This window comes from Pollachius pollachius (genome assembly GCF_949987615.1).
Source record: "Pollachius pollachius genome assembly, chromosome: 6".
In the NCBI taxonomy this organism is placed as follows: domain Eukaryota; kingdom Metazoa; phylum Chordata; class Actinopteri; order Gadiformes; family Gadidae; genus Pollachius; species Pollachius pollachius.
The window spans coordinates 9,692,359-9,709,535 of record NC_136939.1 but is presented as its reverse complement, the minus strand read 5'-3'; the positions used below and the strand labels follow the sequence as shown (position 1 = coordinate 9,709,535).

The following is a 17,177-nucleotide window of genomic DNA, read 5'->3' as shown; positions in this document are numbered from 1 at the left end:
TGAAACTGGCCATCTCATTAGGCCGCAATCAGACTGTAATACGGGGCAGTGTTGATTCACAGAGGACCGTGTGACTTATGGGTGACCAGCCGGTTAAACAGTATACACTTACTTTAATGTGCTCTTGATAGATTGAAATGATTTCTCCCATGCATTTTCAACATTGTTCGAAATTACTGCTATGATAACCATAACAAAATACTTGGAAAGGCAAAGGCCAGAGGGAGGGGGAACATTTGATTAAATGCATCAATCTCTATTAGAAGCGCTTAATACATCCAGACGATGGAACCGAGCTCACTTCTGTTACAAATTAAAAAGACGTTTGTTCTACTTATCATTGTTCTAGGCTGGGGAAATATGATGCACAAGGCATTATAAGGAAGAACATGGGTGAATGTTAGACACTGGCAACGGTATGCGCTAGTGGTGGGAAACATGTTTGTGAACTTGTTGAGCATGTTCACACTTTCTTAAAATACCATTACAACTCATGGACTTTTTTTAATAATATTTTTCTTTCTGTACTGCGCCTTTGGCATTTTTCTCTCTTTCTGTTTTGTCAGTCACCCCCTGGAAGCCGATTTTTTACTGTGAGTTTTCTTTACGTTAGGATAAGTAAGCGTAATAATGGGGTACTACCTGGTATACGAAGGAATGTAAAAAGTACTTAATCAGTACTTTCTATATATATACATACGTTATCATCTTGTGTCTTCAAACAACAGACTTTAATCTTCAAACGAGGACAGACTTTGATACTGGCTCCGATTTCAGTGCTAAACCGGTAATAATGGTAATGTTAATAGCGTAATGCCGCCATTTTACCGTATCAGTTTCAAGGGCCGCTAATGGACTACTGGTGTGACTGGAGTAGCTGTGGAATGTTCTAGGTTTCCATTTACATCAACAAGGCACCGCCATGTCCACGGAACAATGGCTCGTCTAAAAAGAGTGGTGGTCATTGTGGTTTAAAGCCCCCCATAAAACCTTATATTGAATCTAGCAGGCCCTCAACATACAAAAATGCCGGTCAGATAGTTTTCTGTATATTTCGAAAGGAGAAATGCGTTCATGGGTGAAGCCCACTGTCTGTGCTACGTCTTTTAACCAGGGGGGGGGAGGTAAGGGGGGGGGTGCTCTTCAGAAGCCCCAGTGACAGGCAGCAGGAAGTGGTTTACACAACCATTCATGTAGGCTGGAATCCTTCCTTTTGCTTAGCTCTTTGGTAACATCCCGCTCCCATATCTTATTGAATAACCCAGGACTAGGCGCACAGGCTTTGAAACTCTTCCCGGTCCATCTGGCAGGCATTAAACGTTGCATGTCTCCAAAAAAGTTTCCTCAGCCTTAATATTCTACATATGAGATTGTTTTATCTGGCCCACCAGAACTGAACTCCCACAATCATTGGGGACACCTTGGCACTAATATCCAACGGACTGCCAAAAAGGTTGAGGCCCATGTGATTCTGCACAGCATCACACAAAATTAAGTCAAATGAGTTTGTTTAGTGTTGTGGCAGTGGCTTGTTTTGTATAACACTTCTAATTTGGAGGTTTCAAGGTTCCTGGGGCCCCATCACCACCACCACCTCCCAGAAATTGGGCCCTAAAAGGCCTCATATAACAAGGGCCCACTCCAGGAGAGGCTTGTCAAGGAAGCGATGGATGTCGTTGTGGCAGTACAGTGAGAAGGAACTGGATCAGACTTCTGGAGGAGTGTCTCAAAAGGCCAGTCATGCTACTTACCGACCCTACCACCTCCCCCACCACCACCACCACCACCACCACCACCACCACCAACACCACCAGGACAAAGAGCTCCAAACACCTGCCGAACCTCACTGGAATATCATGATGGAACCAAAAAAGTTCCCACCAAGTTAGACAACAAGGAAGGATCTGTTGCATCTGAGTAATGTACCAGTAACTATTTATGAATTACTAGTCACTATTTAACGAGCAGGTAGGGGCTACAGTTTTCACCTGCTGCGTGTACTCAGTTCTGTCCCCCCCCGCCCACTTGGTATTCAGTGTGCTATGATCATGGAAAGGTGGCTGTTGACAGTCGACACGTGTGATATTCATACTGAAAATTACAGAGCAGTGTTTATGTTCCGGCATCATAATCATTTAGACAAGAAGAAAACAAAACGGCCGTGAACAGATTTGACATCTGGTCCTAAGAGGACCTCTGTGAAATGATAATGAGAAATGCACGCAGCCAATGAAATGTAACGTGCTGATGAAATGAGAAATGACAAATAAAATCCGGAAAAGGGTGTTTAAATTACGCACACACACACGCACACACTCACAAACACTCTCAAACACACACGATTTTCATAAAGGAGATAAATACATTTTGCTATCCCGATGGCGGTGGCTTAAATCCGCCACTCTATTCAGTATTACGAATTCCTTTAAAGTATCTCTGTTTAGGGGCCAAAGTTAGTCTAAGTCACGCATATTATATGTCTCATTTTTGTCCCATATCAAACATCCAGATTGTAGACTCACATACGGTAGACGCATTTGGATTCGCTTTTGACAAATCAATCCTAAAAGAATAAAACGCTCATTGTGAGCATTTACAGGCTTAGCATCTTGGACAACTCCCAACCGTCCCAGAACTTCAGAACAATAGTTGTTTTTTCTGGGACCCCTCTGGAAGCGAGCCCAGAACCAGCAGTGAGGCTCGAGTGACGAAAGGAGAGAGGGAAGGACTGCACGGCTACATCTCTTCCTGATGTGCACGAGATCCATGCCAGTTTACGTTAAGGGTATAGTGGGACTCCATGGATACAAAACTAACCAACTATAGTATTCAATAGCAAATTGAAGAGAATTGTAAAATAATATTTATAAAGTAACACATTTCTTTAGTATCATTGAGAACAGTAGCTAAATCTGTAATAACCTGCTTAACAAAAGTAGCCACAGCCAATAAAGAGCTATTAGTTTTATGTTTTTAAGTTTGGGGGTGGGGCGTTAAGGGATAGAGGAAAAATAAATCTTCCAAGAAGGGTTTGATTTGTTTGAGGGTTGAAGTGCTAAGTTAATGTTAGTATGTAATAGTACGGTAATAACTGTATGAAGAACCAATACATACAGAAACAGAACAGGGTGTGGTTCATGTATGTGTTCTGTCTCTGTGAGATTCGGTGTAATAAAGCAGTATAATCAAACGTGAATGGGACCAGTGTTCCACACCACGTTCCGAAGCCAAACTCGGAATAACTTGTATAACGCATATACTACATTAAAGATGACATATTATTTTATGGTCTAATAGCCCCGTCCGGATTTATTGCTGCTCATTGACGAATCATTCTCATAGAGAGCAATGTGTAATGTGTTTCCCCGTATCTGCATCAACGTCCAATGAAAAGCTCATGGCAAGTAAATCTGGCACATAGTAGCCGGGTTTGATCCAAGAGTTTTATGTATTCATTAAATTTAGAGGGGGAAAATCATGTCAAACGAACGCTCTGTGAGTATGACAATCGAGAAAACAACCAATTAATGGCACGAGTGAAAGATTGAGATAATAAAAAATAAATAGCAGCGTTGATGTTGAAATAGTCCAAATGACCACCGTGGGAGTTGAACCATGGCGACAATTAGCAGCAAATTATATTTCATTTTTTCGTCTGCCAAACTTTGGCTGCCTATGTGGCTCCCTCTTTAAATAGTTTCAAGCTACTCACACACACACACACACACACACACACACACACACACACACACACACACACACACACACACACACACACAGACGCATTAACACACTCGCCCAACACGTGTGAGGGAACATAGAGTGCAGTATCAAGGCGGGTTTGTTACTTGTTAGTAACTCTGCCTTCTGACCTTAATGAAACAAACGCGGGCCGACTGGTTGATGTCGAGCCAGTGGACACAAATCTATGAATGAACATGTAACAAAGACCAACTTGTGATTGGTCCTCGGCTCAGTCCTATCACATCAGAGGCTTTGGGCTCCGGAAAAAACCCACTAAATTCTAAAACCAGCAAACCGCACTACTAAAACAAAGCAAAACAAACGAAATTGGACACAAGAACAATAATTAGCAGTGTGACTGTTCGGGACGTCTAAGTCATTAATCACGGAGGCCTTCTCGTCGTATCCTCCCTGCAGGAGACAGATAGCTCTGAGAGGGGGGGATAGGGGTACTAGTAGCTGTCCCGGAGAAGACCGAGAAGCGGTGAACTCTGGCAAGTGGACAGGCAGCACCAGAGAGGATTTTACTGAATTGAAGCCGACATGTAAATTAAAGGTTTGTGTTGAATATTACAACACAAACCAATATGGCGGCCGAGGCTCAAAGCACAAGATTTGGATGGGGAGTGTGGTGGGATGTTTGAGACGGATCATCCATTTTCTGGAGATTATGGAATCATTGAATGAGGTGGAGTGAGGGGGACGTTATGCAGGGAAGAGTACAGCAGCGGGAACAAGAGGGGAAAAATAGGATCACACCAAAGACTCAATTTGCTCCATAGTCTCAGGCACCGGTGAGGCCCAGTTCTGACTGGTGCAGTATCCCTCTACGGGACTGATGTTTGCTCTCTCCATGCCCACAGAGAGCTGCTCCACCTCCCAGCGAAGGGGGAAAAGCTCCTGGACTCTAGATGCCGCCAAGGGGCTGGTTTAGTTTAGTCTCCTGGCAGACGCTTTATATGTACTTTTTGTCTTCCTTTCTTTTGAGAAAGGGGCTTCCAGACTGACCTCAATCCCTGGTAATCCCACCTCCACTACTGGCCGCTCAAGTGGATTTCCTTAATTACAAACACGCTCACGCACACACTCATACACACGCAGAAGCACAAACACACAGCCGACACAGATGCACGTGTGCCCACACACACACACACTCACACATGGTTTGGCCTCAAGCTCCCACATAAAAACCACGGATGGGACCTCCATTAGTCCTTCTCTCTCTCACCTTCCGTCTTCCTCCTCTTGTTCATGTTCTCCCTGGCCTGTGAAGAGATGTCCCCCTGTGCCCCCCCCGGGGTCCTGACAGAGAACAGAGGGGTTTAGAAAGATCCAACCAGATCTCAGATGCTGGGCTAATAAGAGCAATTAGCCAACAGGAACATCCTTAATGGCTCCCCACAGTGTTTTAAGAGCTTCCCGGATGAGCGCTGGTGTTGGACGGGCACTCGTGACGCCTCCACATGTGTTTCATTACCGCAAGAAAGCGGAGGAGGAGGGCCTGCGGTGGGCCAGGTGTGGGGGACCGGGCTACGAGGTTCACACAACAGGATGTGGCTTTGGTCCCCGCAAGAGGATCCTCTCCCTGTCTGTTTCTGTGTCCCTGACTCTGTCTGCCTGGCCGTTAATCTGTTTATCTGTCCATCTACCTGTCTGGCTGTTCATCTGTGTTTGTCTACCTGTCTGGATGGCAGTATGTCTGTCTGGGTGTTCATCTGTGTCTGTCTCCCTGTTTTTGTCTGGAAGTCTACCTATTAGTCTAATTTTTAGTTAGCACCTCCATGTATTTGTCTGTCAGTCCATCCATCCGTGCCTGTACAATGCTAGCTACCTCTTCTTTCTGTCTGTCCATCCGTCTGTCTGTCCACTCATCCGTCAGCCCCTCCACCTGTCCATCTGTATCTGCTCCTCATTAGGCTTGGGTTGGTTCTGAGGTAATGGGTCAGTAATGGCGACAGCGTTCCCCCCCCCACCCCCCACCCACCCAGACCCAGACCCACCGTCCGACAACACACCAGAGGGTATGTATTACATGTCTACGTCAGAGCCCGGTCTCACAACCTGGCCGATGTATCTTTTACACACCAAGCCTGCCAATCCCTCGCTCCGACATGTCAACACGGCCGGCAACATAATGTTATTCATGGCACAGGCAGGCCCTCCAGACTTTACGTTTACTCCGGAGCTGTGCAGAAGTCTAGCGGCCGTACGTAATGCTTCGTCAGAAGCGGTACTTCTATTGTTCCCCATCGCTCATGACCCACGCACCAGCGTCTGACTCACGAGGGTGTGCATGTGAAACCGGTAAACAGATGCACCTTGAATGGACGAACACCTCGGTTACACATGTAAAACACGAACACCATTAAAAATGTCTTCCGTTCCAGAACCTAATCCTTCCTTTGGTGTTGAGGTGCGCCCTCGTCTGCTGCTATTGTCCCACCCATTGTTGGCTTGCAGGTGTGTAGCTGTATGTTTCAGCCCCCATTGTCCCTGTGAAGATTGATCGCCTGACGTGCTCGTGTAACATGTCAGGTGTCGGCGAAGGGCGACGTCACCGGCACGCCACCCCCTTACTGCACGCCTTGAGCACGGGCTGTTCAAAGCCTCCACGCCATGACATCACCCCCCCCGCTGGGCGGGTTACCTTTCACGAGGTCCACGAGGTCGCCTTCACGCTCGGTGTGGTATCCCAGCGCTTGTGTTTTATATGCTAATATTTTATACACCCGTAAACGGTTTGCCCGGCGCCTCTGCCGCCCGTTCACTTGGCAAGGAGAAGCAACGCAACGTATCCCGCGGAGCGAGTGAAGTCTGAGGCTATAAATAAAGAAGAAGAAGAAGAAGAAGAAGAAGAAGAAGAAGAAGAAGAAGAAGAAGAAGAAGAAGAAGAAAAAGAAGAAGAAGAAGAAGAAGAAGAAAATTCCATCACAATGTTTCAAAATGCGGACCGGGATACGTGCTGCCTTCAGACGAATGCAAAATTCGAGTCGAGTCCGCATTTTGAAACATCGTGATGGATTTCCCTTCCAGACAGGTATTTGCTGCTGGATGCTGAGATGGCTTCAGCAGCTGAGCAGGTGACCGTGCACGGTGTTACCAGGGCTCCGTGAACACATGGCTGCATGGGCTAAGCCAGGCCAGTGTCTGGGGCCTGGTCCTGCACTTAAGAGACACCACCAAGGTGCTAGTGCCCCCTCTGCACTTGTAACCCAGCCTCCTCAATCCCCCTATAGGGTCTGTAATCCAGCCATAAGCAGTTGTACAGTGTAATATATAGCAGTATAAGGTCTCTGCTTGCTAATGAATAGAGCTTTCTCTTGAGTCTGGGCGTTCAGAAGAGGAGGAGTGAGACGCCGTCCAGGCCTCTTATCTGTCCAGTGTAATCATTATGTTCAGCGAAGGCGCCACGATAGACAAGATTTCCACTGGTCCTCCTGAGGCAACATCGCTGACCTCATTGTAATTGTGCTTTCTAACAAAAAGATATTCCACACAAATAAAAAGTACCATGGTCGTATCTTACCAATGGTGTGAAGTTAAACAGGCAACTTTGGAAGTGTTCGTTCGAAGTGCTGGTTTCTGATTGGCCTGAATTTAGGTGTAGGATTTATGAACGTAATTATATCACAGACTGACAGATAATCCATGCCAAAACCTCCCAAAAATAATAATGCCTGAGACTATGGAGCATAATAATTTTTTTGGAATAATTGTAAGACCTCATTTTCCATTCTCCAGACAAAACCCCTTGCAGCGATATGTCTCAGCAGCATTCTGCACAGCATCACCGAGTGGTCATATTGAGTTTCAGCTCTGCTTGTTGGTGTGAGCCACTTTGTACACCTCTTTGCTGGGCGATAGGATCAGAAGGCTCCGAGTGTTTTGAGTTGCGTCATTCTGAAGTGTAACATCAGAGCGATCAACGCATGTTTCTCAGCCCTGTCGGCACTCCTGACATGTTACTACATCCATGTTTCAGGACACGATCAGCTCCGGGTTATGTCATAGAATTACACCAATTTCACGATAATAGGACTCTTATTGCCTGCAAAGGAAATGAATCTTCAGGTGTTGGCTGTTTTTGGCTTCTCTGGCTTCTACTCGATTCTTGTGTTGTGTTGTTGAAATTTGTTCCATATGGCTCTGGTTTGTATGAGGTCATAGACTGGAGAGAGTACAATGTGTGGATCAAGTTATGGAGCTGCGTGGTTTGGACCTGATTATCCAGAGGATGTGTGCTGATACACAGTAAGCAAACAGGGGGTGGACTAGTGGACCAGGTGATCAGCAGAGCGACCAGTGGGACCTCTACGGCTTGTGGAGCGGGTCAGCGTGATTAGACACAGGCCTCGCTGTGTTCACTCGCATGATGGACTCCCTTTTCGTGAGGCCTATGTTCTTCATCCACTCTGGTGACCAGGGAGACAAAAACAACGAGGAATTCTGTTTCAATACGATGGGGGTCCCCCCGAATAGGGAATTAAAAACAGGTATATTTGGCGGAAATTCAAATAGGCAGATAGTCCCTCTGATTAAATTATACGGAGATAGGATCATCTGTGCATTCACTGCCCTGAGGGAAATGAAAAGGAGGAAAAGAAAATAGGTTTTACACACACACAGCTATACACTACCCTGAAGGCGAGGGACACGGGGCCGATTGGGGGGGCCCTTGGCATTGGATCCAGTGTGTACTTTGTGAGGTGTTTCTGACGGAGAGCAGTGCAGTAGACGTGACAAGTCAGGGCTCTGCTATCTCGCACACGGGCTCGGGCATAGCGGCATCGCGTAGCTTGGGGGGATGAACAGGGAAATAAAACTCTTCTGATGGTGTGGTGGGGCTTAATCCTGCCTCACGCCGCCCCCCCCCCCTCCACACCCAGCACCCAACACTCATTCTGCTGCCTTTTGGTCGCCTGTCCACCACCAGGTATTGGGTGAAATGCATAAAAAAAAGTCCCTGTTGCACCTGTTGCAGAGCACCTTCCCACCTTCGTCCTCATCATCCGGGTCCAGTTGCCATAACGACATCAGTGCCCCCCCCCCCTCTCTCTGACCACACAAGGTGTCAATCCCTGAAATGGGGGGAGGTAAGGGGGAAAGAGGCCTCAGACTCTAGAGCCCCCCCCCCCCTCTCTCTGACCGCTTAAGGTGACATTCCCTGAGAGAGAGGGGGGCAGGGGGTGGGGGGTGAGGCCTCTTTCCGTTGCGGCCTTTCGACACCTGAGGGGGCTTAGTGGTGAGTGCACAGACACCGTGCGGCCAGGGAGACCGCAGGCTTATGGGCTCCAGCAGCACAGGAACCCGGCTTCACGTCGAGTCTGGAAAACCGGTGCGCACTGAGGGGAGCGATCCGTGTACTAATGCACACAGATGTACTCGTAGCTTGGCTGAAGGTGGATGAAGGAACATAAAGTCTGAACCGTGCTTGAGAACGTTTAAAAGAGGGAGGTCGACGAAGCGAAAAAGCTGGAGAAGGCCGTTATCTTCGGATGAGGGGGATTGAGTTGTAAGGGAGCTTATTGTAAATAGGCTGATACATTATCCCCTAGACATGGAGGAAAACAACCTAGTTGGGTCAGGCTGGTGAGGCTATTTGCATAATGAAATAAAGATAAGAAGGGGGTTGGATTTCATTGATTCAGAGAGATGTGGTTCACATCAGGTCCTGGGCTCAGATGGAGGTCTGTGTGTGATTTTACGACTCCAGGTGGTTCCCAGACTGACCACTTTTGAGAAAGGCGGAAGCGATCTCAGCCATCTTTGGCTGAGATCGCCAGTAAAACTGCGACAGCGACAGTAAAACTCAGGCTCGATCCGGTCATCAGACATGAGTTAAAACTGAGATGGGATCCAAAGGCTGTGTTAAAATCACAACAGGGAAAGGGAATCTCATCTGACAGGAAGTTTTCTTTCCTTATATTCCTATATTAAAGTTTTATTTTTTAGAATACAACTTTTTAAAGGAACATTATGTACAGTATCTACATGGATTTTTGTAAAAAGGAAAACGGCAGTGTCTGGTCTTTTTTTCCTGCGTTCCTTATGACGATGTAAAATGATAAACGTATGGATGCAGACGCTCAGACCAGACTTCCTCCGTTTACCCCGACTTGTCAAGGAAGTCTAGGCAGCGACGTTAGCTGTAGAATACGGTAAATACATTCTGGTTCACTTTGTGGTTGTGGTGCTGTGCTACAGCGGAAGATAAGGCAAAATCGAGAACTTTGTTGTGATTTAAACGTTGTTGTGATTTCAACATTGTGTATTCACTTTGTAAACATAATGTTTACAAAAGAAATGCTGTCTTTTAAGATGAATCTCTGCTTCCATTTCAGCTTGAATGCAAGCATAGAGTATTTCTATGGCTTCGCCATAATATATATTATTTAGTACGGCATAGATATAATGAGGAAAACATAGAAAGCATAGCCTCTGGTCACCTTTCCATCTGGAGAATTCAGTAACATATGTTCAGACTAATGGGCCTTAAAAGGTTAGTCCCGGATCGGGCATAGAAGACCACTCCATGTCTGTCCAAGATAACCGCTGTAAACAAGACAATTGATTTCTTCATACTACTAGTTTTCTGAGTCATCTTTTTTGCCATTTAGAAAACCATTATCACACAATGACAATAACCCATAGAAAGATTAAACAAAATCATTATATTTGTGTCTATGTCTAAGACACAACTAAGTAGACTACATGTTTGAAAATAACATTATTTGAATTTCAGCTGAACAAATTGGTAGAATAAATTGTATATTTATTATTTATATACATTGGTGTACTCTCTTTTCAACATAGATACCTTTCCAGAGAATAAAAAGTACAAGCAGGATGCATCCGTGCCAATGGCTGGTCTTTAATAACAAATCACCCTCCATAGAAAAGTGTGTGTATGTATGTGTGTATGTATATATATATATATATATATATATATATATATATATACACACACACACATATACAGAAATGGTCAGTTACTGTAAAGCAGTATTACATGGTAATGAGCCTGTTGATCCTAATGAGGACTCCATCTGGTTGGTCACGGCACCTGACCAATAGGCTACGGGCACGCCTCAGACTCCATCCAATAAACACATTCCGTGGTTCATTCATATAGTATATAGGACTGTTGATGTGTGTTGCCATTACACGGAACAATACAAATTAATGACTTCCACTGTGCATGGGGAAAGGGGAAAAAGAAAAATGGTGGAATATCAACTTACTTTGAAACAAGACGCACATGGTCGCCGAGGGAGATAAATAGAAGGTTGAATATTTGCTAATGGATACCAGTCCAAGAACGCAAGTTCATTAATAACACGTAGATGTCCTGAGGGGTGATGGGGTTAGTTAAATCACATTCTTGCTTTTACCATGTGAGGCCTGAGAGGGACATCTGAATAGAATACACACAGGTAATTACAACAGTATTTTTCGGGGTCCGGGGAAATGGGCAATTGTGACGCACTGACATTAACATTGATATTAAAATCCTAAGAACGACACAAAAAAGGTGAACATGGGAAAACAAAGTTGAGGATGGAAAAAAATAAACAGATAACATTGCACCATTCCCTGACATGTGCCGTTTGCTGCTGTTTGTGGAGAAGCAGGAGACAACGCTGAGCCGTTCCCCCCGGTTTGACTCAAGGGGGCTGGGAAATGCAGTGTAGGACAGTTAATATCGTGTCAAGTGTTTGGACGAGGGACTGACCTCCCACCTCACTTTGAAATCATCAGGCACTAGATCGACTGGCCAACACTGTCCCAAAAGGTCATTGGTGGGAACACAAGCACGCTCGCACGCACACAGAGACACACGCACGCACACAGAACAAAGGCCAGGGTAGTGGGAAGCATCTGAGTGATATTTGCATCTACAGTTGAAAAGCACAAGTATTGGAATCAGTGGGGGCTTGTGTTTGAGCCAAGTCAGGTAGTTTCCAAATCAAGAGCTTTAAATCTCTGTTCGAATAGCGCTCCTCAGACACAGGATCTCTATGTATTAGGCTTGTTATTTAGCATTGCATGGTATCACCGAGGTAATGTTCCAGTCCTGAGCGTGTTGAACCATCCAGGAACGGTAACAGGGTCAGACCTCACAAAGTGAGGCCTTACTGCTCCTTGGACTGACCGCCACCTGAGCGTTTAGCGAGAGAGGGCGCGTTTATGCCATGATCAATGCCCAGCAGTTTTGTTGTGAATAGAAGGATAAATGTCAAAATGATCATACGTGAAAGTGTCTGCTACAGTTGGGACTGGAGAAGAACAACAAACTAGGATGACTTCATCCTCTAATGTTGTTCTCCTGACACAAAGTACAGCTTTCATTGAAGTGGTTGCTAATTTACTTTAGTGGCAAAGTTATACATCATTAATGAAGTTAAAAACCACAGGTTCGGGGTAACAACTACAGCCACAGCCTCTAATAAATCTCTCAGGGATAATTTATTTGATCTATAGAAAAAAAAAAGGATAAAAAATACTTTATAAAAGAAATAGATAAATAAAGGGCAAAAAAATAAAATATATATTTTCTTTGATTAATGACCCAATACTGCCTTAAACTGCATTATATTTAAGGAATTACTGTAGAAGCTTTACAAGAAGTGCAAATTGGTCATCGTGCCAGTATCTTTCCGATGTGTGTTGACGCTATGATGCATGAAACAGGGAGTCACACTGGGGGACTGTCTCCTTTCTTAAAGCAGGTCCCCTAACCGTCGTCACGGCCAGGACCCTGGAAGACCAACCCCGGGGCGCCCCCCTCCACGTCCACGTCCTCCTCTTCCGCTTGGCTCCGTCGCCGCCTCACTTGTCGGAGTTCTTGCGCGGCCGCCGGAAGCTGGGCATGTTCTCGTTCAGAGCGTAGATGCGGCGGGAGAACTCCTCGAAGCCGGCCGCGTCCAGCTCCCCGAGCACCTGCTCGTCGCACTCCACGGCGACCGCGTGCTCCACCGGGATGCAGGGGTAGTCGTCCAGCCGCGCGCCGCCGCTGCCGCCGCCGCCGCCGCCGCCGCCGCCCAGCCGCAGCCCCAGGCCCAGCCCCGTGGCCTCCGTGCCCATGATCTCCTCCGCCTGCTCCACCGAGCAGCGCAGGTCCGGGCCGGAGCCGTCGGCCCCGCCGGCCAGGCCCTGTCCCGGGGTCAGCGTGCCGTTCATGGCCCCTGTCGGCTGACTGCCGGGCGCCGCCTGCAGCCCCTCCTCCTCCTCTGTGAGGGCCTCCACCCCAGCCTGAGCAGCCGGATTCGGGTCAAAGGTGCAGCCGGTGGTCCCGGGCTCCTCCATCTCCCTTCCCTCCTCCATCGTTCCCTCGTTGCCTTGAACCCGTCGTTCGCTGCTTCCTTGTTGCTCCGTCGCCGCCACCACCACCACCACCACCACCTCCGCCGCTTCTTCCTCCTCCCCGGCACACTCAGCTGCCTCGTCCCCGGATCCCCTCCTCCCTCCCCGCTCCTTGACCTCCAGACTCTCCGACAGGGTGCGCAGGGGCGCGGCTGTTTCTAGGGAGGAGGAGAGGGGCTTCGGGGAGGGCTGCGTGGGGCCCCCGGCGGCCGGCAGCTGATCGCCCATGGCCGTGTCGTAGCTTGGCACGGCGCCGTCTTTGTACTTGAGCTTGTCCGTCTCCGAGCTGGCCCTCTTCTTCACGCCTCTCTCTGGAGAGCTGGTGTGGCAGGGGTAGCCCATCTCCGACATGGCCGACACGCTGAGCTGGGATTTGACCGGAACCGGGATGGCGCTGGAGACGAAGTGCTGGTCGCTGTGGAGGGAGGAGGCAAAGGAGAAATGAAAAAAAGGTCAATTGTTTAAATCGCGAGGAGGATACATTTAAACTAGCAGGCCCTCAATGGAACCCGTTGCCGGTGATATAACTCAAGATGTAGTCAAGATGAGGGGAAATGCATAAATAAAAGCGAAGACATATGATATAAAGCGTTTCAATCATCTGCGTGCATCGTCTATTCTGTGGATTGATGCAATGCAGCCATAAAACATTTGTTACGGGCAATGAGCACGGAGCACAGGTCCAGTCGAGGGGGAGACCCCCGAGGGGCCCCTGAATCCCAGAAAGACCCCCCCCTCACTGACCTCATCTGTCCCCCTACCCCCCCCTTTTCTTCGACCACCACCCTAACGCCATGATAAAGTATAGGCACAGCTGCAGAGCTTTTACAAATCATTCTGTGATACAAAGGAAAGCCAACCATTTTCTCAGCCCCTGTGACTACATTCACCCCCCCCCCCCCAACAATTGGAAAGTTTGCAGAAGACGTCCACCCGAGCGTGCAAATATAACAGATACTAACTGACGAGCGACGTGGGACACACACTGCCCCACCCAAGCTGAATGTGAGCCATCAATCAGATTAAATAGGGGGTCCCAAGGTCTCTTTCGATAGGCCGGATCATGTATACCTCAGCAGTGTACTTAGCAGTGTGCTTAACCTCTCAGAGTAGCCAAAGCTCCAGAGGAGTTAGGGGGGAGAGGGGTCAAAGGTGAGGCAGGGGCCCCCCTCTGTCCTACCCTGACATCCACATGTGACTGGTTAACCAATAGTAGAGCAAGTGATGGCGCTTCCACTCATGTGATGCCAGTGGTTCGCAATATGTTCCAGTGTTGTATAAGCTCCCATACATCTTCTAGACAACAGCAGAATCCATAGATAAACAGCTCGGATGCCCAGCCTCAAATTCATTTCTCGGTATGATTTCCCCCTGCGATGCCATCAGATAAGTGCATTCCAACGTTGAGTTGAGAGAAGTTAGTGACGTCTGACCACTCAGCCTAGTTGTGAACATTTCTACTCTTGGTTTGTTTCTCCAATACAACACGGTCTGGCTTTGTAGAAACAAGCGCACAGAACCGTGGGGATGAACCGCACACGAGCACCGATGGAAACACAATCAATGCTTACACGAGTTAAATTACAACCCATTGAATCAGCGAATAGAAATACAAAATGGTCAGATGTTCGACCCAGTTACCAAGCTAAGATTGTCTTAACGGTTCCTTTGACCGTGTGACGTCAGAGGAACCCACATGGACGGCAGATGTGGTGGTGAGGTGCTAGATGCATCTCGCAGAGAAGATTAAAAAGGTAAACTATGATGGAGAGATCCCCAGCCGTCAGCACATGATGAAGGGGGGGCCTAGCTACCATGCGCCCCTGTGACCCCGGGTTGAAGACTTTGTTCCGACACATGCGGGGACGTCAGAGGAAGCACAAGGGTTGCCTGTGTGGACTTCAAAGTACCTGATTGATGAAAGAGAAGGAGTGCTCCACGCTTTGGGCTACCACAGCATAGCTACGCCATCGACCCGAGGAACACCCGTTCCTCCCGCTCACCACCTCGGCTCATCACATGGATGAACGCAGGACGGTTGCACGGCCAAGTGGGATTGTGTTCAGTACACGAGGCCAACGGGTTGCCATTCTGGGAATGCCCCCTCTTCATGCAGCCAAACCGATGACAGAATGTTCTGGTCTTGGCAGCTCGTGTCCATCATAACACATCGTTCTGAGGCCACAGTCAATAGAGCGTGGCCGGGCCTCCATTTAGCACAAGGGTAAGATTGAAAACACACTCCTCAACACCTCGGTTGATGGAGAACACAAAAATACTCAATGGGTGATATAGACAGCCTAGATGTTTTTGACCACAGGGACGCAATGTTTTGATTTACCACAAACTTAGTGGCTCATTATGAGCACTGGGTCATAACGTCAAACAGAACACGATTAAGTGGGAAGGAGGCAAGAACATTGAGAAGGATCAAATTGAGGTTTACAAATGTGGAAAGAGTCGACCAGGCGTATGGGAATCAGAGAGAGGCTGAGACCATTGTTAAGGTCTTTGTGTTTAATAAAAAAGAGCATACGTCTATTCTTTTGACAAGCGGATGTTCTCATGGTAACAGCACTGAAGCGATTACCATTTATGAGGCAGAGTAACCAATGCCCCATTAAACTTGCTATTTAATTGTTAATTTATCCCAGTGTCAATGACAACATATTACTCAGTGGAGGGTCTGTTTGTTACACCATTTTTTCTGTCCATTAAAGTAATACTCACATCCTTTTGTCCTAAATAAAAGCAGCTTTGAGATCAAAAGTGCAAAATAAGTAAAGGAAGAGACAGATGGAAGCATTGGAGATCCTAGCTCAGAAACCCAGGGCAGCTGCCTCATACAACTTCTTTATGGCCTGGATTTGCAACATGCAGTTAACGCAAAGCCGCACTTCAGCGGTGATCCAACATTTTTGAGACGTTAGGAGTAGATAATAGTAAATGAGCTCATTGATAAGATGTACTAGAGCCTGCTTAATGCAGCAGGTTCTTGTTACATTTGAGGAATGGCCACTATTCCACCAGTGGTGAGCTGCGGACATATTCACACCCAACATGTAAGGAACAAACGACACCAAAGTGCCCTGGTCGGCTACACGGCCCACTGACTCACCGTCTCCTATAAAAACGTAATGTTTTTTAAATGAGGCCTCATCCCTGGTGTATGTTCCTGACAAGGCTTCCATTTCATAATGGAGGACTCTAGCCAAATCGTCAGGCTGAACACCGGACATGTGGAGCCAAGAACAGGGTTGTACCTCAAACGGGCGTTTCTTTGATCGCTTCTCCTTCCTGTTGCTGAAGACAAACCCGGTGTACTCAATGCAAAGCCTGGGAATGACGCAAGTCAAAATCATTCCTAAGCAGGCATAACGGACATAAGAGACCATCCATTTGCAAAACCCTGCAAGATGCCAGGATCTTGGGCCAAAACAAACACTACGAGTTAACACATCATTTTGACCTAACTAAGATGGTCTAAAATGAAACCACCAATATAAAAAGGATTTCTTTATATCCACTATGCGCAACAGATCGAGGTCTTTGAAGTTAGGAAGCGTTAAACTATTTAATCTAAATCAACACAGCAATGCATTGCATTCTTTTAAAAACATCCAACGCCTTTGCCATTCAGACACATGCCTTTCGTTTATCACTGCTAATACGGTGTAGTCAGACATGATGGATTGACGGGAGCAGTTTGAGGGACTAATCAAAAGCAAAAAGCAAAAATGTATTAAAAAGTTAATGGAGCGAAAGTGGGGTTTTGTTATTTTTGCTGATCAGTGATGAATGGGGCCAACATCAGTGGTCTATAATATTAGGACTGTGAAGTGGTCTCTGCAGTAAAGTCAGATTTATAGTTATGGGGCATGTTCCTCCGAACGTATGCTGCAGAAAATATACGAGCTGCATTACTGCCTCATCCCTTAGGGGAAAGAACTATGTCCAGAAAGACACACCCATGCATGTGTACAAGGCCGTACACACACACGCACAATTTCCCTATTAGAGGAGTAAAAAACAAATTCCAAAAAGAATCGTGGACATTGTGCATGCTTCAA

At 47.0% G+C, this 17,177-nt stretch overlaps 1 protein-coding gene across 1 annotated transcript in view; it reads right to left on the bottom strand.

The window, feature by feature from the left end:
- Positions 1–10,590: 10,590 nt before the first annotated feature.
- The window catches only part of uvrag (UV radiation resistance associated gene), a 73,243-nt gene continuing 66,656 nt past the window's right edge, over positions 10,591–17,177 (bottom strand). Inside the window, exon 15 of the mRNA XM_079737779.1 lies at positions 10,591–13,522. Coding sequence (XP_079593905.1) covers positions 12,574–13,522 — 949 coding nt within the window. The 3' untranslated portion in view covers positions 10,591–12,573. The remainder of the gene's footprint in view (positions 13,523–17,177) is intronic.